Source organism: Magallana gigas, chromosome 6 (assembly GCF_963853765.1).
Source record: "Magallana gigas chromosome 6, xbMagGiga1.1, whole genome shotgun sequence".
Taxonomy (NCBI): domain Eukaryota; kingdom Metazoa; phylum Mollusca; class Bivalvia; order Ostreida; family Ostreidae; genus Magallana; species Magallana gigas.
Genome location: NC_088858.1, coordinates 47,351,658 through 47,378,210, shown reverse-complemented (window position 1 = coordinate 47,378,210; position 26,553 = coordinate 47,351,658). Strand labels below are relative to the sequence as shown.

At 33.9% G+C, this 26,553-nt stretch overlaps 1 protein-coding gene and 1 pseudogene across 3 annotated transcripts; one reads left to right on the top strand and one right to left on the bottom strand.

Annotated features, from left to right (window-relative positions):
* The first annotated feature begins 93 nt into the window (after positions 1-93).
* Positions 94-26,553, top strand: LOC105337002 (uncharacterized). Of its 3 annotated transcripts, XM_066088817.1 has the most exons (13): positions 94-271; positions 3,401-3,433; positions 3,636-3,760; positions 4,957-5,090; positions 6,526-6,666; positions 7,780-7,875; positions 9,844-9,958; positions 16,793-16,914; positions 22,087-22,209; positions 23,128-23,227; positions 23,735-23,818; positions 23,933-24,028; positions 24,176-26,553. In XM_066088817.1, exons 1-13 carry the CDS (start codon positions 240-242, stop codon positions 26,122-26,124), a joined length of 3,150 nt encoding a protein of 1,049 aa, XP_065944889.1. In that variant the 5' UTR covers positions 94-239; the 3' UTR covers positions 26,125-26,553. The 3 variants fall into 3 exon arrangements, with proteins under 3 accessions (XP_065944889.1, XP_011439839.3, XP_011439841.3); XM_011441537.4 differs by lacking the exon at positions 3,401-3,433; XM_011441539.4 differs by lacking the exons at positions 94-271; positions 3,401-3,433; positions 3,636-3,760; ... (1 more) ...; positions 6,526-6,666; positions 7,780-7,875 and adding an exon at positions 9,446-9,694.
* On the bottom strand, positions 8,102-8,621 carry LOC136276542 (uncharacterized; annotated as a pseudogene).

Genomic DNA, 26,553 nt, shown 5'->3' with positions numbered 1-26,553 from the left:
AAAAGCCTGCCGTTTATTTGGTTCACCTCCGTGGGAAGAGGAAACGCGTGATGGACAGGAAGAGGCGGGGCTTGGTTCTAACTAGGAATTCTCGTATTTGGCGTGAACATACGAGAAGTGAATGAGAAATGGCGGGTACATCTAAAATGTCAACAATGAGTCTCAATGACTGATTGATCAGTATTGCTGTGAATTAGGAGGAATTTGAATACCTCTATTCGTGAGAAAATGGAATCGTGATGAATTCTAAATTTCAGGCCAAAAACATACGGTGTGCATTTTTTGATATAAGGCTAAGCATTTATTTTGAATGAGAAACTAGCATTTCGAATTTCCTCTTTACCTTCTCTACTCTGATAAACGCAATCATTAGAGAAATGATTGAAACCATTTGTTTATATAAAGGTTATCAATGCATAGTTCAGTTGCTTTATTTTGCTTCACACGTTGCTTGGATTAAACCCTTGAAGGCAATATATATTTTTATAGTAATAATAGTCAAATATGTAATTCACAAAATATTCTAATGGTGTGTAATGGGATGGGAGAAAGAATTACAGACAAGAACTTGTTTGAACCAGGGGTCTGGCTCACTGAATTTCTACTCAAATGGTGTTTGACTTTGGAAGATCAACATCCCCAGGCTCTTTTCCCTGGCAGGAGTTAACCGTCAGTTCCAGAGGTTTGCATGGCACCAAATGTAATGGATACCAGATGGGAGAAATAATTGTGGACCAGACTGGGTTTCGAACCTTGGATCTTTTGTTAGGTGCTCTAACAACTGAGCTATTTGGCCTTATTATTTGAATTGGTCTGAACATCACAGTTGTAATCTATATGTTGGGCATTGAGACTTTAGATTTGACTATATCTGTACAAACCAGTAGTTTCATTCTTTTATAATATGTCACTATTACAATACATTTACCAGATTTTTGGATAATTAATCTCTGCATTTGTATCTCAGAGCTGTGAAAGAGTAAATCTAAGAGCAAATGTGCCAACCACAAAATACCTGAACAGGTTAATACTGCCCCCAAAAATCATCATACGAAACAGGGGTGTGCAATTACCATCGCCCGACGCCCGGGGCTACCGATTTTAGAGGTCGGGCTAGCAAAAACATTAACTGTGGTGGCCCGTCGGGCTAGTAAATCATAACCAGAGTTGGCAAAATATGCCGGTAAATTTGCAGTGTCCTAGTAGGAAAAGTGTATCGTCATCGTTATCACAGAGGCATAATATCTGCTCTTTTTAAGTCATGATAGCCTTAAAATTTCTTAAGCATTTTTTTCTCGTGCTACATTCTTCTGAGAAAAAACACTCTGCTGTAAGTTTCACACTTTGAAGTTTTACCGACAGTGTTGACCTGACCAGTGGCTAGACGAGATAGTCACGCCTCACTGCACATGGCTTCCGTAGTTACCTGTGCAGCTGTTTCAAGTGACATCACTGTTAAAATGATTCCTTTTTCTTTAATATGTATTCATTGGCTTTTTTTTGATATGATTTTTTTTACAGAGAGAGAGAGAGAGAGAGAGAGAGAGAGAGATGCATTACAGAGATATTATAAATTTCTGCACCAACTATTCTCATGAACACATTTTTAAGTGACCTGCTTGGTGAATTAAAAAAAAAAAATCATATTTTGCATATTATTATTTGTGCACTTTCCATTATTTTTAATTAAAATTTACCATTACGTAATTAATTGCATAGTTGTATTTTGTACATGGAAATTAAACAGGATAAAATGCATGCACACATAGATAGTTGCAGTGATTTTAAAGAGTCTGTTCACATTCACAATGTTATGTTTGGGTTTTATTATATAAACAGTACCCAAACCAATTTTGTAACTAAAATGTGAGAGATCAATGAAGTTGAATATTTTTGAACTAGTCTACCACAGAAAACATGCAAGTAATAAATATTTTGTATATTAATAATTATATACTAGCATCATACAGGAGAAAACATTATGTACATAAAATTTAGGTTTTTTTTTATAAAATGAAATGTCGACATGTCTGAAATAGTCTGGCTAGTAACTTTGAATCTTGGGCTAGTAATTTTGGTACTCCCACTAGCCCCTGGGCTAGTGGCCAAATTTTGTAATTGCACACCCCTGCGAAAGTTTCTTGACTCCATGCAAACGGAGAAGTCTACATGTTTGTAACAGGTTGTTATCTATCTTAATGCAATATAAAAGAAAAACCTGGGATATCATAAGATGACTTCACTCTATTGGATATACCGGTAATAATTTCAAGCTTTTATACATTTCTCTTTTTTAATGCCCCCTTCGAAGAAGGGAGGGCATATTGCTTTGCTGCAATATGTCGGTTGGGTGGTCAGTCCACCAACAGTTTCCGTTCATTTTCTTCGCTGAAGGTGAACATATTGAAATGAAATTTGGTATTCAGGTTTATCATGATAATATCTAGGTCAAGTTCGATATTGGGTTCGATTGAGCAATTTCGACAGAGGTATGCCTCTTGGACGCAGAAAAATTCTAATTATTTGCAGTTTCTGCTCATTTTCTTCACAGAGGATGAACATATTGAATAGAACTTTGGTATGCATGTTAATCATGATAATATCTAGGTTAAGTTCCATATTGGGTTCGATCGAGCAAGTTTATACAGAGCAATGCCCATTGGATGTAGAAAAATTTGAATTATTTGCCGTTTCCATTCATTTTCTTTGTAGAGGATGAAGATATTGAAATGAAATTTGGTATACAGGTTTATCATGATAACATCTAGGTCAAGTTTTATATTGAGTTTGAACAAGCAAAATTAATACAGAGTTATGTCCCTTGGACTTAGAAAAATTCCAGTTATTTGCAGTTTCCGTTCATTTTCTTTGCAGATGTTTCAATTATTTGCAGTTCCATTCATTTTTTTCACAGATGTTTCAAAAGAAGGGGGCAATAAATGTTTTTTTGTATTATTTATGTTTCATTTTAAATAGTCCAATATATCTTGCAAATTTCCTATTTTTGTAATGGCGCAAGTTCTCATGTTTTCCTGGCATGTAAAATATAAAAATCATTGAAAAGGCCAAAAAACCGTCTGATACTTCTGGCTTCATTTGAAGCAACTTAGTTATTATGGACTGTGTTATGTAACTCCCTGGCTTATGTGATTGTTTTTATATGTCCCTTTCCAGATGGTCACATAAGACAGTCTTGACTGTATCTGCATATAGATCAAATAAGCACAGGGTGATATTATCGCAGTCGAAATATCTCATTTTTATCATGCTTTTAAAGAGAATATTTGCTTTTCTGTTAATGTTACTGTGACAGAAGTAAACAACTTGCAGTAATATAATGTACACTCTTATATGATATTTAAACATCAGAGCAGTGTTTGGGCTTTCCATTTTTTGATAGGGGGATGCAGTCATTGACCACCTGTGGCAAAACGTAATTTGTAAACTTATCAAATTGAGAATTTTTTTTTACTATTATTACTTTTGAATTAGACAAAATTTTAATTTTTTGTATAGAATTAATTGCAATAAAAAAGACTAAAATGTTTGTGATTTTCTTTGATGTATTATGAAGGAGATATATTTGTTTAAGAGTCGGAAAGGATAAAGACTAAGTTTTTGTCTTAATTATACAGGCCTCATGACAAACTGGTACACCTGGACCCACCTCAGGTTCATTTCTCTGCTTACGTCACCGGAGGCCTGAAAAAACTCTTCACCAAAATAAAGTCCAATGATGCCTCAGTCCTGCCTCTATATGGTAAGTGTGATGCTGGTACTGTACAATTATAAACTGGATTGCATTGAATCATCAGTTGGAATGTGTCGCAAGGTTTGATCATGAGATGCGAGCTATATAGTGTGTACTTGTGTTTGAAAATCCTTATAGCCATTATTAAACAATTTATAATTAAATGATTTCTGTTCGATGTACCAAAATGAGAAAGACAAAAAAAATGCTAAACACATGAAACACAATATACATGTAAAATTGTAGAAGCACTTTGATATGAAGATGAATTCTGAGTACATGGAATGGAATTGTGATTGAAAATGAAATTAAATCAGCTGGTGTGAAATTTCTTGCATTTTTTGTAACCACAGCTTTCTCTTAAATTGACCTTTTGTGGACAAGATCTACCAAATAAAAGTCTGCATTGGAAATGTGTACCTAACAGTTATACATAAAAGTTAAACATGAACTAATTTTCACACCCTTGTATAAATGCACTCAATTTTGAAAGTATTCCTGAACTTTGAATCCACTCATGGTATTAGGGTGTAACTGTTTTATTTTGTTTTCAAAACATCTGGTATAGGGTCAAGGTGATTTCCTGATTAAGATAATACTACTTCCGCCATTGTAAGTATTTCGATACATCTTTCTAGTTTGATATGTTTTTCAGGGTTTTTTTGTAGAGTACAGTGATGATTCACTCATGAAGTCATCTTCCTTTCAAATCATGAGATATTTATGTAATACTATTTTGAGCAAATATAGCAATTGTGAGGACGGTAATATCCGCGAAACGTCAATGAGTGTGAGAAAATGTAAATATTGTATTCACCAAGCGCTTTGTTCTTACATGTATTGTGTATTAGGTTATTTTTTGGGTCGGATGTTAATAATTCATATAGACTAATGGAAAACAAAATCAGCATAGATATTGAATGAAGATACATGTTGAAAATGTTGAATGAAATAATTGATTAAATATTTGTTAAAAAAAGCGACAAATGATGCGCTTTCAGAGATTTTGACCTTTGTTTCTTTTACCAATGACAGCCTGAATAATCTTAATCCTTTAAGTATTAATTTCATGTTCTAATATCTTTAAGGTCTTCTGACAAGAATTATTAAGAATGTACCATACCTACTGTAGGTCTTAATTCAGACAATTGAGGAATCCTAGGGTAAACTCGTTATCTTATAACTTTTTCTTTTTTTTATCATAGAATATGGACGCTTTACTGACATCAATGGGCACTTTGTACCAGAGAAGAACAGCTTGCTGGCCTCTCGTTACCGGGTGCTGGGTAAAGTGTCGGCTCGGACACATGGGCAGTCCTCCGTACAGATCTTTGCTAAGGTTTAAAACTAGAACATCATTATTGATTACTGATGAGTAACAATGAAATAATGAATTATCAAATTTCATTTACCACCAGGTGATGGTTGGTGTATATATAATTCATCATATCTATTCATTTTGTTCTGATGGTAATGATTAATTTTCATTTCTAGACTAATTATTTATAAAAATGTTAACATTGATCACAAGTTTGGATCTAACTGAAGCTGAACAATAATAAAATGCACTAAATAAACCTGTTGATACATTAATTTTATTAGAGGCTCTCGGACTGTTACAAAATGTCCTCAGGTTAAGGAGGAAGCCATACAAAATAGTCATGTGATAATCTATATATGATAAAGGACATCAATTTAAACTGTGAAATTCATGATGCTCATTTTTTCATTGAACAAATATTTTATTAAAAAGGGCAAAGATTAGCTTTCCATCTTCAAACAAATGTACATATGTTTTTTTGATGCCCAGATGCAGCAAGTGGGTAGTAGGGCAAGTGCTTGGAAGGGGGGGGGGGGTGATTCCTACCCAATAGCCATATAATAATTTTTTGTAATTTTTTATGTCAAGTTTCAGTGGTATTTTCGGCAAACACTGGAATTTATATCTACACCCTCATTTCATAGATTTTTAAAATTAGATCAAGATACCAAGGATAAGGGTAAACTCAGAGACATGTATAATTATGCCTCTGCCATTGTTTTTTTTCATATTTAGATGACAGAAAGGTTAAGAGTACAACAAACAAAACAAAGACAAACATAAACTCAATGACATGAATAGTTTTCATTTTAAAAATAATGAAAAAAAACTGAGAATTTAGAGGTTTTAGCTTAGAATAAACAAAATATACGATTATGAATTTCATTATCATTAAACTTTCTCTATTGTGTACTTACAAAGTCAGAAAGATATTGTATACAGGGTTATTTTTGCCCCATGTTTTTTTCGCTCTCTTCCCTTGCAAACAGTTTCGCCCCATCTTGAATTCGCCCATACATAGGTGTGTCTAAAGAGAGATAATTTAAGACGTTGGAATTCGCCCAGTTATAAATTCACCCTTTGACAATGAGGGTGAAAGGGACAAAAATAAAATGGGAGCAAATATTTCCCTGTATAGAGTAGTCACCGATGTTCATGTTACCTTCACGAAAGGTATGACACAATGAAGAGTTCCACAAATTTTAGCACACTCATATAAATGAAACATACAAATTTTATTGCATTGATAAAAGGGATAAACACATAATACACATATTATAAGCCTAGTAACGGAACATGTATTATCTATACCAATCCCAAGTTTATTTTTACCATGTTAAAAACTGTTGAATTGTCTACCGGTATTTAGCTTTTGCATGGTTGTTACACCCCATGGAGTTCTTGTTTATTATGTAAAATGTTGAAAAAAATAAATCGGAATTTCTTTTCTTAGGATGAGTTTAACTGGGACTCTCTGGTAGTAATTAAGGTCCTCCACAAGACCTGGGGCCACCTGGCCTATCAGGAGATCCACTTCCTGTGGTCCCTCAATGTGGCAGACCCCCACAAGGCCTCTCGAGTGGTCCAGTTACTGGTATGTGGGTCAGCTGGTTCAGACATTATCATCATCAACTTGATTATGTGACTTTATCAGAAGAGTTTTCTACATGGTCGTTATTTAATGTTAGATTGTGCCTATTTGTGGGGTTATGAAGAAAATTTGTGAATTATAAAATTAGTTTTGGCTATGAAATCAAATATTTGAGGTCAATTATAAGAAAAGATGTTTGCCATTTACTGTTTATATGGTTAATATGATGTATAATTTGTATCTATTAAACATGTATACTTTAGTGTTTTAGTTATTGAATAAAGTCAAATACATGAAAGTCATTTATAGAATAGGAAAGTCTTTTTGCTATTTACTGTTTATATGATAAATGTAACATATAATTTGTATCTATTAAACATGTATACTTATAGTGTTTTAGTATTGATTGAAGTCGAATATATGAAAGTCATTTATAGAATAGGAAAGTTTTTTTGCTATTTACTAATCATATAGCTGCAGGTCTGTAGCTCCCAGGTCGGAAAAAATTGGGATGAATGACCTGGGAGCTACAGTGCCAACCATTGAAAAAATTGTGTATTTATTGCGCACAGCAACATGCACTAGTTTTGGACTGATTAACCTTTTTTATACGCAAATTCTGTGAAAACAACACTATTAAATTAAATGCAATTTACTACTGATATCGTCTCTTTACTTGCCTCTGATAGTCTTTTATACACCATCACCAGCCCCGTAAAGTGAATTGGGGGCAGTTTGTTTACCTGTCAAAATGGCAACTCTCGATGTCCATGTTAATTTAACATACTTGATTTTCAGAGGTCAGTAGCGGAGAAAGTCTGAGGCAAATAAAGAGATAATATCAGTAGTAAATTGCATGAATAATTTAATGGTACTAATTATTTTCGCAAAATTTGCGTATAAATAAGGTTGTTCAGTCCAAGACGATTTTTTGGTGCAGTAAATACACAGTGTTTTCAATGGGTGGCACTATAGCTCCCAGGTCATCCATCCAAATTTTTTCTGACCGGGAGCTACAGACCTGCAGCTACCAATCATATGAAGTGTGTATTGTATGCATGGTTTGCATGTATTATATACATGAACTCAAAATGATTTTTCCTTCTGCCTTTTTAGAATATCTTTGAGCTGGATGATCACTTCTGCCTGGTGTTTGAGCCACTGGTACCTGCTCCTTTGACCCGGGTGTTTCAGGGCTTTAACAGGGACCAGGTGAAGTACACATTACGCTTTGTCAGTGTGTAAGTCTGTGTCAGTAAAGTAAAGTACACAGCTTTGTCAGTGTGTAAGTCTGTGTCAGTAAAGTAAAATACACAGCTTTGTCAGTGTGTAAGTCTGTGTCAGTAAAGTACACAGCTTTGTCAGTGTGTAAGTCTGTGTCAGTAAAGTACACAGCTTTGTCAGTGTGTAAGTCTGTGTCAGTAAAGTAAAGTACACAGTTTTGTCAGTGTGTTAGTATGTGTGTCAGTAAAGTACACAGCTTTGTCAGTGTGTAAGTCTGTGTCAGTAAAGTACACAGCTTTGTCAGTGTGTAAGTCTGTGTCAGTAAAGTAAAGTACACAGCTTTGTCAGTGTGTAAGTCTGTGTCAGTAAAGTAAAGTACACAGCTTTGTCAGTGTGTAAGTCTGTGTGTCAGTAAAGTACACAGCTTTGTCAGTGTGTAAGTCTGTGTCAGTAAAGTAAAGTACACAGCTTTGTCAGTGTGTAAGTCTGTGTCAGTAAAGTACACAGCTTTGTCAGTGTAAGTCTGTGTCAGTGAAGTAAAGTACAAAACTTTGTCAGTGTGTAAGTCTGTGTGTTAGTAAAGTGAAGTACACAGCTTTGTCAGTGTGTTAGTCTGTGTCAGTGAAGTAAAGTACACAGCTTTGTCAGTGTGTAAGTCTGTGTCAGTGAAGTAAAGTACACAGCTTTGTCAGTATAAGTCTGTGTCAGTGAAGTAAAGTACACAGCTTTGTCATTGTGTTAGACTGTGTGTCAGTAAAGTAAAGTACACAGCTTTCTCAGTGTGTTAGTCTGTGTGTTAGTAAAGTAAAGTATACAGCTTTGTCAGTGTGTTTGTCTGTATGTCAATAAAGTAAAGTACACAGCTTTGTCAGTGTGTAAGTCTGTGTGTCAGTAAAGTAAAGTACACAGCTTTCTCAGTGTGTAAGTCTGTGTCAGTAAAGTAAAGTACACAGCTTTGTTAGTGTGTTAGTCTGTGTGTCAGTAAAGCAAAGTACACAGCTTTGTCAGTGTGTTAGTCTGTGTGTCAGTAAAGTAAAGTACACAGCTTTGTCAGTGTGTAAGTCTGTGTCAGTAAAATAAAGTACACAACTTTGTCAGTGTGTTAGTCTGTGTGTCAGTAAAGTAAAGTACACAGCTTTGTCAGTGTGTAAGTCTGTGTCAGTAAAGTAAAGTACACAGCTTTGTCAGTGTGTGAGTCTGTGTGTCAGTAAAGTAAAGTACACAGCTTTGTCAGTGTGTAAGTCTGAAAGTAAAGTACACAGCTTTGTCAGTGTGTAAGTCTGTGTCAGTAAAGTAAAGTACACAGCTTTGTCAGTGTGTAAGTCTGTGTCAGTAAAGTAAAGTACACAGCTTTGTCAGTGTGTAAGTCTGTGTCAGTAAAGTAAAGTACACAGCTTTGTCAGTGTGTAAGTCTGTGTTAGTAAAGTAAAGTACACAGCTTTGTCAGTGTGTGAGTCTGTGTGTCAGTAAAGTAAAGTACACAGCTTTGTCAGTGTGTAAGTCTGTGTCAGTAAAGTAAAGTACACAGCTTTGTCAGTGTGTAAGTCTGTGTCAGTAAAGTAAAGTACACAGCTTTGTCAGTGTGTGAGTCTGTGTGTCAGTAAAGTAAAGTACACAGCTTTGTCAGTGAATTATTGTTCATTTAAAGTTAACAGCCTGGTCAGTCTGTATCAATCATCAACAGGCACCGGGTAAAGCTTAGACAGTTTCTGTGTTTGAATTGTTCTGTTTAAGGTTAACTGGTAGACAATGTTTAATCTGATGAATAGGACAATTTAGAAGTTGGCTAACAATTATTGATATCATGGTATTTTTTTTCTCATTCATCACAATCATAGAAACATACATATGCATTGGGTTTATGTAAGGATGCTTAACTATCTGTTGTGAAATTATTTGAATGAATCACAATTCTATCTTCTATGTTATTTTGTAACTGTTAACCTTCTTATGCAGTTAATTCCCAATATAAAGAAAGTGACTCTGAGAGTTTTAACTACGCTTGGATTTCTCCAGCAACAAAACATCATCCACGCAGACCTTAAACCAGAGAACATTCTATTAAAATCAGGTATCTACATATAAACTACATGTTGTAATTGTACAGCTTGCAGTATTATATAGTTATTGTTTCTAAAGCATATAGCCATTGGTTTTTTTTTTTGGCAAAAGAAAATAACAATGTATTTCTTCTGTATTACCAAGTATGTACAACTTTTTTGTCAACTGAACAACTAAGAAAGCCATTTATTGTTTAGATAATCCTCACCTCAATATAAAGTTACAACTCTTTGCCTATACTCCAAACCCTATTGTTATACTTTCATGTTAAATACTGAAATCTGATTGGTTAAGACGCAGTTCATAATCCGTTCTATTACCCTCAGCGTTAGCAACGCACTTAGCAACGGGTAACATTACAAATTGTTACATGCGCGAAAATTATGCGCGTATGGTTCGGTGTAGAATTCACATTATTCCTATATAAAAGCAGTAAAATTTTCTTTAAAATTAAGACATTCAGTATAACAATATAAATAGTGCCTGTTTGGGAGGGTAACAGTTGAAATTGACACCCGAGAAAACCATTGTCAACCTCCGCTTCGCGTCGGTTGACAATGGTTTTCTCGAGGTGTCAATTTCAACTTTCGCGTCAGTTGACAGTGGTTTTCTCGGGGTGTCAATTTCAACTGTTACCCTCCCAAACAGGCACTATTTATATAATGTAAAGTTACATCTCAATAACCCTGAGTGTAAATTTACATCTCTTTGCCTGTGACGCATATTCTCAGCTAGAAATCTTCACAATGACTTGGCTCTCGCGAATGTTGCGAAAGTTTCTCGCTTGCGAATAAATGTTGGTTTTCAGTAAGGGGTTGCAGGCATTGCCAAAATAAGATGAAAAAGCAATGTAAGAAAGATGTTGAACCTATTTCTGTGTCACTGCAGCTTAAAAAGATTTTTTAAAAATGATCTATTTTTCAATTTTGGGCCCAGAGGTTTAAAAAAAGGTTTACATAAAATAGTCAATGCACACATATGATGTGCAGCAGTTGGTTAAAGCAAATACTTGGTGTGGTGCCTTAAAATTAAGCAAAAAATAGCATTCTGCAGAAAAGGTACAGTTGTAATATAGTACATACATGTACTAGGACTGCTTATATTGGGCAAATGCTCTAAAATACTATAACTAGAACTGAACAAAAATTAGAAATAAAGGAGAAAATACTTAGTGGATAAAAATGAATCTATATGACCCTGACCTATTGTATTTCACTGTGATTCTGTCTTATCTTTGTTCTGTAAATATTTTCCTGAGTCCCAGATTTTAATACTGCAGTGCTTTGGCATTATGTTCTCTTGGTACATCATTTTGTACTTAATTAGTGGTACAGGTCATATCAAACTTCCCCAAAGTTTTGATGTGATATCAGTTCATGCGACTTTTCAGCAAGTCTATTTCCTTTTCATCCTTTGACTTTACTCAATATTTTGTGATATCCCTTAATTTTTTTGCCATAATTCTTTTTTTATTGTAAAATCTTTACATTTTCTGTATATAATAATAAATTTCAATTAGAAAAGTTTTTGTAAAATTAAGGGGGAAAAGGGGGAGAGGGTTGAACTCTCTCTTTCTTTTTCTCACTTTCTCTGGGACTGGGACTCATTGGATGTGAATTAAAAAAGTTATACACGCAACCCACAATTTAACAAATAACATGGACAAGTGGAAACAGTAAATTTATCATTCTATGTTATGGTTGAGTGACGGGCCAATGTGGCACAAATTCCTAATTATTTTATTAACCATAAATTATCAAAAAATTGAAATTATATTTTCTTCACATCAATTATATGGTTAAAATATTTCCATACTGTAGATTTTGTGATAACTCAAATTTACTTTGAAGAATATGGTAAATACTTTAGTCTATAAATATGTTTACCACATACTATTGCATAGTACAAAACATTATCCATCCGAATGCTGTGTTAGGTTGTAATTAAGTTTATCTTTCATAATTAACATTGTACATATGTGAGCTTAATTCAATGTCAATGCTGTGTTAAGTTGCAATTAACTTCATCTTTCCTAATTATCGAACATTGTGTATTTGTGAGCATAATTCTATATGTTAAAATTTCACTATTGAAAATTGCAAATTCCGTTTGTTCCTCTTGATAATATGAAAAAATCAAATTAATGAGACAGGGTGCTTGCTGCAATTTCAGATTTTTATTTCCTACCCTATAACAGGTCGGGTACACTACCTTATATGGATAGCATTATTTAACACGTGACAGTATTTTCGTCAAACAGATTCTCCAATCCAGTGAATGAGTTGCAATGCATGACGGTCTACAACGTGTCTACGATTCAACAAACGCACGTGGTTTTTGTCTGTTTTATTCACAATATTTAATTGCTTGCCGGAATGTTTGTACATCTTGATTTTTACTTTAGAAGGTAAAAAAGGAAAGATTACGTATCATTAACTTTGTTCCATGCTCACATTGAAAAATACTGTTGTTTTAGTTGATCAATTGTTGCTTCAAAAATGATCAGTATCAAACGACTGACAAACATACGCATACAAGTACAAACAGGTTTTGATAAGAAAAAACTGCACAGTTGTGTATTGGTGACTTTATCATTGTGCACTAGAAATAAATACAGGTAACTGTACATTTGTAACATACGTGAATAGCCACGGTAGTAGAAATGCACAAATATACAAACGCAGAAGCGCAAGCTGTGCAGCATGTAGTATTTTGTCCGTGAAGCATTCTGATGAATGTCCCTGAAGAAAATATCAACGCGCATTCTAATAATGTTGCTTTAAATATGGGGTATCATGTGAAAAAACGGTACTCGCTGCTTCTAATTCTATAGGACGTACCTCTCTTTTGAACAGTGACAATGGGGTATTTAAATAGGTTGATATAAGTCCTCATATGCAATAGTTTTTAAATGTGAGCATAGAAATTGAAGTTCAGACATAACTGTCCATATTAATTTCATAAATTCTGAAAAATCATTCATAATGAGTTTCCAAAGGACAATTCAAAATGGTATATATTTTCAATACGCTTTGTATACACTGAAACTTGTAGTAGCCCACAATGCCTTGCAACTCATTCACCTGATTGGTTTGTCGATAAAAGTAAACAGATGGCTAATTTAGTATGCAAATTTATGCCGACGTCACAAAATATAGTGGTCTCGACCTGTATAACATATAAAGAAAATTTTAATGAACTATGGAATTAGATTATTTATTGAACAATGCATGTGAAGGTTACCCTGTCATGGTGTCAATTAATTAATTTTAAAATTGATCGGACCAATAATTGACCATGCACCCACTGGCCAGCCTCTTCAGAATTTTTTATGTGTAATATGGGGGTTAGACAAGGGGAAAATTTATCACCATTTCTTTTTTCTTTGTATATTTAGAAAACTACCTTGTACAAAATGGTATTAAAGGAGTTACTAGCCTCAGCATATTATTATGTATTACCTACATCATAAATAAAGTGATGTGGTGATTAACATGGAGTTGTTGTCACAAAGAATCACCCCTGCAAATGTGTTCGGAATGTTTTCTTTATCGTTGCTAAGTATGTAATAAATCCAGAGGTGCTCGAATAAAAGTTCACGAGACTTCACCGACATTTGTTTAAAGTCCTGTGAAATTTTGAGAGGAAGTATAAGTGTACGGATAATATTCTCAAAAATATGTAAGTATGGGTCGTTTTTCATATCATATCCTACTTTGATTTATGTTAAAACATGAAAATCTTTTAAGATGTATGTCTGTACCATCTAGCGGTTTATTATATTAATCGATAATATTCAGAACAGAGTTATCGTTCGTATTCAACCACGTGTAGAGTGGATGAACATGTACCGGTAAACATTGGGTTGCCTAATAAAATCATAGCCATGTTTGATGCTTGTGGTGTGCAATACCATGTTTGTAGAAAAATAATGGATGTCTGTTTTGCATAAAAACTAGTATATTGAGCCATTTTCAAGGAACATTCTGCATAAAATAGTAAAGTCTGTTTCACTACTGATGCTATTACTAGGTCAGACGCGGATCGAAAATTAATCCTACGGGGGATCTCTTCTAAAGCTTGTTAATTGTTGCAACAGCAGACAAAAACAATTTTTTTTGTATTGTCACATTTATTTCTAGAACACATTTTATCCAACAATTAATGAAGATAAAGTTTAAAATCAATAAACCTCTAGATTTTTTATTTGATAACAAATACCTAGATTCTATGAAATAGACTATAAACACGAGGCATGATTTTTACTGCGAAACTGAAAGGATCAAATAAAACCATGTGGTCTAAAAATTTTTTTAAAATGACAATAACATTCGCAGGGGTAGGAATGAAATAAATACAACAATCAAGCTAACCTCCTTAAAGTTAGGATTCAGTGACTCTAGCTGCATAGTACAATCTGTTTCCTCTTTAATTTGAGAAGTGAAGATTTTTTAAGTGGCTCCCAATATATAAATATGTGTATTTGTTAATAACACTTGAGTAGTTTATGAAGCCAATTAGTTACTTAAATAAATGCCCATTGATTGTTAGGTCCATGGTGCTTAGATTATATTCTATTTATTATTAAGTGTAGTAAGAAGATTGTTAAGATCTTGGATTTTCAACTGAAATATGATATGAAGTGTTCAATTTTGAGAGGCTAATGACCTTCACTGCTTTATTTCTGATTGTTAATAATGGTGAAATTGTCACCATAGCGATTGAATCGGATGATAGCTTGATTAAAGTTGCAAGCATTGAAGTGTTCCTGATGTCGTAATCCTTCTCCTCACTGCAGCGCTTGTGGATTTAATCAAGTCCCCGATCTATTATCCAATTTTACATCATTAGCCAATATTTATTGTTGGCTAGATGTTCGACTTAAGAAGCTTTCATCCATTTAGAATTAATATGGCCGGAAAAAAGCACGCGAGTGTTCAAAGAGTTCTCCATAAAAACATCTTTTTTTGACAGGTTTGAAGTTTTGGCCCAAGTTTCTCCTCCGTTGGAACATCTAAAAAGACACAGTTGGGTGCCATTTATCTCCAACCCGCGCTGTTAATTCAGCTTAATTTACTTCTCTGGAAGGCAAAATCTCCATAAAAAGCCATTTTTATCAGGCCTACTCATTGTGTGTAATCCAAAACTATTAACATTAGTTATAAAAAGTGGAGAGAATAACTGCTCATAATGAAAAGACACCTAATAAAAGCAATACACAGTAACAGAGGGGAGGGGGTCATTCAGGCATTTTATGAGGCACAAAAAGATTATTTTGTCAATAAAAGTCTACAATGAGATTTTGATATGATCTCTTTTGTGCTGATCAATAAAGAACCAGACCAACCCACAACTGTTTCAGGAGATTTATTGGGCATTTAGAAAAATCTGAAAACGGGGAGAGATGTTGGCTATATCTGATTACAGGTGCTGGGTACGATTTATTCCATCATCGTCATTTTCTGATGAGGAGGAAATCGTGTAATTTTCTGTCGGCTTTACTTTCCCCGATAATGGAAATCTAATTGTCAATTGTCATCATTTGATAGCATTTCCTAAACATTTATGTCCTGAGTTGGAATTTTTATTCTTTCTCGAGTTTCTTGACTCATTAGCTATTGAAGTGAAAAATGAGATGTGAGCTTGCAAGTCATAAAATGAAAACAAAATGGCCCGATATTACGAGTTTTAATTTCCTAGTGCAATAGCTTTGTAATTAAGATTCAGTTAACTAGTGTCAGCTTCGCATGGGTACCATGCTGGTAAACTGTTTTCTGACTGGTATTTTTTTGTTCATTAATTTTCTTTTTTTGGCATTCCAAAAAGATTTCACTAGTTATTCATTTCATATTTTCAGTTTAGCAAGGAATGAAGATTTCTATTACAATTTCTGGTTGATGTTTAAAAAAGAATTTATTAAAGAAAAGTAAAATTTGAAATAAGTAAAAGTTATAATATGAATTGGAGGTGTTCAGAAATTTTTTTTATTAATGTTTTATTTTTATTCTAGAAAAGACTTATAAACTTTCCCTATTTTCAGGTTTGCCAGAAATAAAGATTTCTTGTTTTTAACTTTTGTTTGATGTTTTACATGTAGGAATTTTTTTTAATTTAAAATTTATTATTTAAAAGAGGTAGAATTTGAAATATCAAGGAAAAGTTATTGAGTTAATCGGAGATATTCGGAATTAGATTTCTTTCTAGAGGGAATTCATAATTATTTTTTTTCCATTAAATTATTATGTAAAGTTCTTTTGTTTCTTTAATTGTCATTTTGTCTTGAACATTTGGCTTGTAGCTAAACATTGAAACTGCAAATTGTAAACCTCATATTCACATATGAACTTTAAAAGTAATCTATATAATCTTTCAAATGTGTGTAATTGGTTCAAGCCTTCAAGTCAAATTATCAGATCAAGGTTATACTAGAATATTATCAAAATAAGGCTAACAGGAACACATGTACTTTCATATGTTCTAGACCCATTGGGAGTATATTTAAATATTTTCAAAAAATATTAATTGAAATAAAGGGAATATTTTCCTAGCTGGTCAATATTAAAAAAATATTGACCTGTCAATATTTTTCGGATGACCTAATATTACAATTATTGACAACTCGTCTATATAGAATTATATAGTGAGAATATGCTACTGAATATAACAATTTTATATGTTCTGGACCCATTTGAAGTATATTTACATATTTTCAACAAATATTTCCAATGCTTTAAAACATTGATGTGATTTGATTTGAAATATTTTCAATGCTTCAAAACTTTGAATGATTTGCACACATAAGTATGCAGGCTTCGTTGCATATCAAACTTTTATATCTTTGCAGAATCGGATGTTGGGTCAGTGACTGTAATAGATTTTGGAAATGCCATTCATAACAGGTTTAAAGAGGTAGCGCTATACTTCAAGGACTTTGAACTTCAGACATTACTCTACAGAGCCCCAGAGGTAAGGATTTAGTTGTAGCATTATGATGTAAAAATGAATTGAAGTATAACTAAAATCAAAAAGATATACAAAAAAAAAGAAAAAGAAGAAAATCTGGAATATGTCAAATGCCTACAGTTGCAGTAGAAAAAACTTATTTTGGTATGTTTCATTTTTAGTAAGTTTTTTCAGTGAAACAATATCAAATAGTGCAAATTAAATGAGTTTGTCTATTAAAATAGAGTTATAAAAAAATCTTAATTGTAAAAAGTGTATTTTTTTGGTCTTTCACAGAAATAAGGAAATGAATGAAATATTTGAATTAAAAAATCTGTACAAAGCTCAATTGCTATGATGGGTCTAATCTACACTATTGGAAAGTTTAAATCTTTTAATTGAATACAAACATGCTCTTGAAACATCCATTATTCTTGATTAATAAAGGTGGGGAATTTGACACCAGCTGATTAATGAAGTCGTTGGAACAAAGATCAAGATAATGAAAATCATTTCTTCTTGTCAGTCGGAGCTAGTTCCATCAATCCTGTACAATTTTCACTGCTTCCATGTTTATTCATGAGCAATGACCAAGTTTGCTGTTGAATTATCATTCCATCAATTTCCTTTAAAAACATGTCCATACTGTTTGTCCTGATAATCAGATTATGATTGGCCATTTCTGACGACACAGAAAAAGATTTCATAGAAAATTTAAATGAGAGGGAAAATGAATTCTTAAGGGCAACCACAGATTTCTTCTCATTGCTCATATCCCACAAGGGAGACACTGGCTTTAAAAGGATTCAGCCAAATTGAAATAATTTCCTGGAACATGTTTTACAAGAAACAGATTTCTATGACTTAATCTGACGGCTATTCATCATTATGGGTGACAACATATCCTGGACGTGGGGCCCAAAGAATTTTTATCAGCAGAAGCCATTTTCATTTCTAGGTCTCTGGAGACAGGGATTTGGTCATTAAAGCATTAATGGGATTGTTTTATCTGTTTAAAATGATTGATAATGAACAGTTTATAGAGGAGAAAAAAATTACGGATTCGACTCTGGGAACAAACTAACGGTTTCTGTCTTTAAAATGGAAGTTGACATGCAATAGGGCCGAGTCTTAGGAAACTAACTGGAGGCAATGGAGATTTCTAGATTGCTTTGATAAAGTAATTTGAATGAGATGACATGTGCCCCTGATAATTTGACAGCCAAGAATACACAATTGAATTACCAGTTTGAGCTATTGACAATTCTTCATTAATATGATGCATGATCTCATCCTTACTCCACTGTTACAAGAGTGAGGAATCTGCAATGAATTACTCATTGTCTGCAGCAACTTTTTAAAAAACTTCTTAAATGAAGAACAATTCTAATTTTCTTTAAGTCTCCACAAAAATCAAGCTTGGATCATGTCGTACAGTTTTTTACCATCCAATAATTGACCTCTTTTTCAAGATTTTCTGTATTTTTGCAAAAAAATAAAATAATGGATCTATGCATTATATATATATGAACAACTTTGAGATTATTATGCCCCCCCTACGTAGAAGGGAGGGCATATTGCTTTGCTGCCTATCTGTCGGTTGGTCCACCTACAGTTTCCGTTCATTTTCTTCGCAGAGGATGAACATAGTGAAAATGACAATTGGTATACAGGTTTATCATGATAATATCTAGGTCAAGTTCAATATTGGGTAGATCAAGCAGTTTTCGACAGAGTGATAGCCCTTGGACGTTGAAAAATTTCAGTTATTTGCAGTTTCCGCTCATTTTCTTTGCAGAGGATGAACATATTGAAACGAAATTTGGTATACATGTTTATCATGATTACATCTAGGTTAAGTATGATATTGGGTACGGTCGAGCAATTTTCAGCAGAGTTATTGCTCTTGGACGTAGAAAAATTCCAGTTATTTGCAGTTTCTGCTCATTTTCTTTCAGAGGGTGCACATATTGATATGAAATTTTGTATACAGGTTTATCATGATAATATCTAGGTCAGATTTGATTTTGGGTATGATAGAGCAATTTTCGACAGAGTTATGGCCCTTGGACTTAGAAAAATTCCAAATATTTGCAGTTCACATTCATTTTCTTTGTGGATGTTTCCAAGGGAGGGGGGCATAAGTAATTCTGAAACATCTCTTGTTTTCTATTTTATTTCTATTTTATTCTCCAATTTTCACTTTTATTAAAGAATGATTCTGTTCTTTAAAGCATTTTAGGCTTCAAATAATTTAAGGTGGAATAACACACCTGAAAAATTCATTCAAATTAACTGTAAATTATTTGATTATGAATGATAAATAAACTATACATATGTCAAAAAAGCGAAAAATTTGCAAAATGGGGATAAAAAATGAATATCTAAAAAAATCAATTCAGTAAGTAACAACAAAAAGTCCCTGCGGGATTCAAATTCGGTATGTACAGATCACAGGCATGATACTTTATCCACCTGGCTCGGAAATAAGTTATGTTGCTGTCAATAAAATCCTTTTAATATAAGAAAATGTCGCTTCGATCAGAGGTCAGCCATTTTATGACGATGTATTATTCCACCTTAAGCAGAGTTGTGCATTTTTTAATACTTACACTTGAGTATATGCACACAGTTCACACCAAAAAGCAAGAAACTACCGTGTAAGTACATTGTAGTTATATTTTATTGTAGTGTATTTTGATCACAGTGAAGTCAGAATGTTTGCAGACCCACAAACACTTGTTCTTGGTGGTTTGTGACTGTATCAAGTTTTCATTGATTGTCACAGGTTCTCCATTCATCAATCTAATTTTATCAAACATTTAACACCGCAGACAGATTTTTTGAAAGAATGTGTTCCCTTTTGGGGGAGAAATTCTAGCCCTCTGACTGAGTCTGAACTCTCTAGAAATTAACTGTAAATTTCAGATAATTAGTAATGCCAACCAAAAAAACAATGCCACACTCGCACAGAGTTTCCTCCCCTAATCACCGTGACGATGACACCATTAGGTCATCCATCACTCTTAAACTCAGCAACAGGAAGTTAGCTGCAATTTTCTCCATTAATCTGTCCAGCGCGGGTTTCTCTTTTATTGACGCACAATGGATTGTTACGTTACATTTGACTACAAAATTAAGATATGATTGATTAAACGCAAAATTGGAGCTGTAGAGCAGATTTTTCTGTCATTAGGAACATTTTCAAAATGATTTCATTATTTTGATCTCGTGAAATTTAACCCATTTGTTGGGAATTACAGAAGTCGGCCAGTAATTGATGCCCACTGGATTCCCCTGATGTAATTCAAAAGATCAATTTTTGTAATTATTGTGTCTCAAGCTTGCAAATTATTTGATATTGTGCATGAAGGTTGTTTAATCAACACTTCATTACTCTGAGGGGTTCCTAAGTTCATCATGATATTGACTAGCTAATAATTACTGATGAGGAAAAGAAATCTCATGAATTTGAAATTCACTGTAAATAGATCAAACTACTTTGATGTGACATTGCCGAATTCAAGGTCTGAAATTGATCATTAACGTGTAGAAACACTGTGCAAAGGTATTTGATGTTTTTGTGAATCCATATTTTGTTGGATTATAAAAATTAAATTGTGGTGTATTTATCTCTGATTGCACTTAGAACTTCATTCTTTCCAAATTTTTCAACAATCTCCATGTCATTTGTCTGAAGGAGTGTTTCATGCTTAATTGTTCTAGTTTTAACCCTCATTTGTGTCTGTTTAATCATAATATGCCCTGGTCATTTCACAAATGATTAAGGTTAAATTTTCTGTCTTTGAAAAGCGAAATGAAATGTGTCAAATTCCTCAAGTAGTCCTCAGATAATATTTGTTAAAGACAATTGAATGCTGCAGAGCAGTTATTTTCCAAATTAGCACAAATGTTTCAATTTTAACCAATTATATTAAATATATTAAGAATTAAGAAATCTGAAATTGTTATCAACCTTTCATTTAAATCTGATAAGCGTAAGGGCACTGTTTATTTTATTTACCCTATTTGAGTTTTTACAAAAACAATACGACATGTATAGTTTGAGCCTTTGAGTGCCTTTTGGTCCAATAGCAATAATCACTCTAAACACTGAAAAGTTCTCTAATACATAAAAATAAACTTTAAAAATGTTCCAAAACAAATTACTTTGGATGATATCATACAAGTAGGTGTATTACAAACCATCTATATAAAAGTGCTTAAACATATGTCAGTTTGAAAGAAGGGCAAAGTGTATATTCATTTATCTCAGAGCAAACAAATTGATTGAACTTGGGGCAACGAATGAATTGAACTAGCAACATTCTCATGATTTTTTTGTTGTTGCCAATTAATTGACTTAATTTTAAATAGGAATGCATATATATCAGGTGATTTATGATAAATCATAAATTTCAGCTGTTTAGAAAGTCATTATTAAATGATGTAGTACGGTAATCCTATCCTTTATCCTAAGGTAACGAGTAGATTTGGTTTATTAACAAGTATAGACCTATAGATCATTGATTACATTTGTCTACTTTATATTAGGTTTAACTTTGGCTTCCTTTGAGTTTTTGCTGTTGGAGCTATAGTATTAGGGTCCACTCTGTAGAATCTAGTTCCGTACACTTTAGTATCACAAGTCCACAAAATATTTCTTATCCCCTTAGCCTGATTGGCTATAAAATTCATTCACCTTTAGAGTGGTTTTATTTAAACACTGTGCAGTATCTTTGAACCAATATTCTAGAACAAAGGCCAAGACCAAAAACACATGTAAAATCCTTGCTCAGAAAACATTCCCTCCATTGACCATATCTGGCTCCGACTTCACAAACACAGTGCTCGGAGGTAAAGGTTTGTAGTGACCTTGAACTAGGATTCAGGGTTAAAGCTGTTGCAAATCTCTGTAGAAAATCTTTATCCTAAACACATTTTTTCATCCCCTTAGCACAATCTTGTACCTATTAAATGCCTTTGTATTAAAGTACAAGTGAAGGTCAAGGTTAAAAATATCCTTCTTGAGTGTCTATTTTCACCACTTTGTCTGTTAGGTTTGAATGACCATGAGTAAAGTGTGAACAATTACATTTGATGTTAAACTTGGTCCTTTTTAAAAGGGTCCTTTACAAGACATGGAACCCTTGGGCATGGTCTCTCAATGATACATAAGTTCTGTCCTATTTTTAGGTTTTATTTGGACTTCCCTTTGGGACGGAGATTGACCTGTGGTCCCTGGGATGTATCCTGGCAGAGCTGTACTCAGGGATGCCTCTCTTTCCTGGAACCTCAAAAATCCCTGTCATCAAAGAGGTAACATTGCTAGCCATATCTCTCAGGGAAATACTGTGTGCAAGGCCATAACATGCATCATATTGAATAAATGAATTGTTGAACATTGCTGAGTGATTAAGGAACTTAATAAGTGCCAGTAAGATGTTTATCAAGGGGAAAAAAATATTGTAAGTACAAAATCTTTTACAGATCACATTCATAGTGCAAAAAGCTTGGCTCTTAATAGTTGTTTATGTTGTAAGAGGTTTCAAGTTCATTGAAAACAGACCCTTCATTGTTTCAAGTATTTAAAATTCATCATCTCTATTTAAGGATAGGATGTAGGCTAACAATAAATACTAACATCAAAAGATATGGAACAGAATAGTCCAAGTATAATAAGCAAGTAACTATGATGCAGGTGTATTGAAATTGTATAATGCCAGCAGCTAAACCAACAAAACCTAACCTATCTGAAAGTTGAAATAACAATTTTTAATATAAGGTGGAATGCACAGTGGTAGACCACAAATTATTCATAAAACCTTTAGCAAAATTTTTCACTGAAAAAAGGTCTCTATCATCAATTTAAAAATATACTGAACATTGTAATTGGTTGCAGTACAAACAAAAATACTGTAGATTCCTTATTTAATGCAAGGAATTAATATTCGTGTAAAATTGTGAGAAGCCACCCTCACGGATTTTAAAATCTTACTTTTATTTTTCAGACAGCCTTTAACTACATAATATTATAACCAAAAATTGGTGCTCACTATTTTATATTCTCAGTGTGATTTGATTCAAACAGTATAGTGAAATTAAGTACTTGTGTAAAATAAAGAATTTACAGTAAGGCATAATGCTTTAATTTGATGAAGTATCAAAGGGAAAAGAGAGCTATATTGTCACAAATTGAGGCTTCTATTTATAAATATCAGCTTCATGTATTTGTAGATGACCAGATTACTAGGGCCATTCCCCAGAGGCGTGTTCCAGAAAGGCAAATTCTATGATGACCTCAAGGGATACACTGATGCTTGTGAACAGAAAAATGGTAGAGACAGGACTTCTTTACAATGAACTGAAACAAATATATAAATATACTTTTCCACAGTTTAAAAGCATAAGGTTGCCACAAATATTGAACATGACTCAAACCTGAAATATGAAGAGTTTTATCCTCTAATACTCTGTACCGTAAACAAACTTTTATTCGTGTGCGACAAATATTCGCAAGGTTCACAACAGTCACACCATCGTAATTCTCACCCGAAACCAGTTCTTAAATATCTCTAATATTTTATTTTCAGATGATCTGCATCTTGATTGAAAAAATAACATGTTGCAAACCAGTTGTAAATTTATTTCTGGTAAATTGCGAAATAAAGTTGTCGCAAATAAAAGTTGGTTTACAGTATGATATGTCAAACACATGACTTAATGAAAGATATTGGTAACAGTACAGTCTGCTAGGACTTCCGTTGTTTTGTTGAAGCATATCTGTATTGAACATGTTTTAGTCAATTTGTATCATGTAAACATCTGTTTGTTTGAATTACAGCCTCAGAGGTGCTCTTTAAAAAATTGGGCTGTCGGGATTATTTATTCCGCGACTTCCTGTCCGGTTTGCTGAGATATGACCCAGGTAATCTTGCAAACACTGTACTTTATTTAAAGAAGATGAAATTATGCAACATATTTTGTGTTGCTTAGTTAAAGTTATGAAAGATTTGTCTTATTATTTCTCTTGACATTTCAGCTGATAGGTTGACCCCATTGCAAGCTGCACAGCATCCTTTCTTGGCTTCAGAGCTTCCTGTAGCATTTCTAATGCCATCAGAGCAAAATCAGATAGGTATGGAGAAAATTTAAAGGTTTTTATCTTTCTCCTTTTGGAGGTTAACACAAGCATACATAAGTTTTTATGCCTTTTTTTTGCATAAATAATTTTAAACTCTCAAAACTTCAGTTTATCATTTTTTGCTGCCTTTATTTTTTGTAGTGACAAAACCCTCTTCAAGTAAGGAACCTCCAGTAAATTCAACACCTCTGGAGATAGACCAGCTTAAACCAGATCTCCTACAAAAAGTAAAATTAATCAAGCCTCTTCAGAAGGATACTGTTAAAATAGAGGAGAACCTTGGTGATTTCCAGAGACCAATAAAACGTGTAAAAGAGTCGCCAGGGATGTCTAGAAGATATCATTCCATGTCAGATGTTAAAGATCACAAATCAAATTCTGATTCTAAAATACAAAGACAAGTCAAAATCTCCCCATTCCATGTATCGAATGACAGGAAAATCAGTTCACTTTTTTCCCCAAAACAAACTGGGACAGGCTTGGAGCAGTTTGACAATTTGATGACAAGTACAGAGAATCCGAGACAGAGAAACAGCAAGTCACTGGTTAAAGTAAGAGAAGATGGAAATGCAAGTGGTCAGAGGGATAATAACAGGGATAGGATTAGTAATGATGAGAGACACCTGCAGTCACTGATGCGTGAAATCCATGAGGTTCAGGAAATGGTGGAGGATAGCATGGACCAAGGATCGGTGGACAGTGCAGACAGTTTTGAAATGAAGAGAAGGAGGTTTTCTGATTCCCAGTTTTCTACTGTAACGCAGGATAGGAATAACCCAAGATCTTGGGGACTAAACAGTGAAACTGGAAGAACAAGCTCAAAGAAAGAGGATACGGATTTTAGTGTGCAAAGTCCCAGAAATTTCAGATTTTCTAGTGATGTTACATCGTCTTCAAAATTGAACAAAAATTCATGGCCATTTCTGCATGAGGCTCAACCAAATCGGGTAGGTTCTAGGCACATCAAATCTTGTGATGAAAGGATTAAAAGTGGAGATGACAACCACAAAGAACCCCAGTCATATTCTGTCTTTGGATCCAAAGTCAGACCTTTCATTCAAGCGTCTCAGAGTGCTTCGGGTTCCAATAGAAAAGAGTCTACACCTGTATCCTACACTTGCTCAAACTCTATTTCACCACATAATATCAAGTTTACCTCAGAGCACTCAGAGCAACCATTTAGGAGGAATCTACCAGAACATGTAATGTGTCCAAAAACACAAGAAAAATCTCAAAATGCTCAATCCTTCTTGCAATCCAAACAAGGAAAGAAAAACAGACTTATAATTTCTAGTCCAAAAAATGAAACGGGGCATCTTCAGAGTCAGAAAGAAAAGGAAGTCCAGTGTGACAAGTTTTCAGATAACATGTTACAAGGAGACAGTAACCTGGATGAAGGACTGAGGCTGTTTAAGAGAAAAATTAGAAGTAATGATGAGGAAGATAGTTCTCCAATACCAGGAAGTGGCTTGAAGAAAAGAGGCTGGAGTGATTTTTATAAGGTCAAACAGCCTGTGGAAGTTTGTCGTCCACGAGTTCAGGACAGGAGAGATCAATCAACATCTAGTGGTCTTCATTCCATCATGAACACAGAGGAAAATGAGAGAATGGGATCTCTGGCATCATCTGAAGGAAGGCTTCAGCAGAACTCTAAAAAAGCTGTTCCCAGGAAAAGACTCATGTTTACAAATGCACTCAATATGAAAAAGAGAAGGAAAAAGGATGTTGCCACATCAGGTGCTAAAAGGAAGCAGAGCAAAAGTGCTGATCAGATAGAAGAGTTAGATAGATCAAAAGATCCATTCAGGTTCCCCAACAAAAGGACACTATCCAATGAACACAGCAGACGACTCAATGCTGGTGATGATGGTGCTTCACATTCGTCCAATGACAGTTCTTGGGACAGTCATCACCAGGGGCTGGAGGAAGACAGCAGAGCGGGGACCAGAGAGGGTCAGAACAGCCTACAAAACAACCTTCGAAAGTCACAGGCCGACAAGTTCAACAAGAGACAAAGGTTTTCATTGGATTTCTCTCCTGTGGAACAGAGGGATAGTCAAAAGAGATACGATTGGACTTTTGATCAGTGATCAAGAATTGTTGCAGCTCAGGTTCTGCCTGTCATTGTACATGTACTGTAAATCAAGATTGAATGAATATCAAGGATATTTATTGTAATTGTTCAAAATTGTTATTGTATGCATTTGACATACTTGTATTTTATCATAAAATCTATTAATATAAATGTACAAGTGTGTAAAATGGAAACAGACTCTCGAGTTATTGACATTATAATACAGAAATATTTATGCGTGCTCTTCAACATTTGACAATTGATTAGAAATAGATTCATTTGTGCATTGATCTTAGCATATCTAATCCTGCACCCAGATAAGGGGTGGTATTTTTATCTCCATGTTCACTTCAGTAAATATTAAGTGAGATTGTGCAATAGTTCAGATTTTTAAAAATTACATCAATACATTTGATGTTTTGGCTTTATTTTATCAACTGCAATT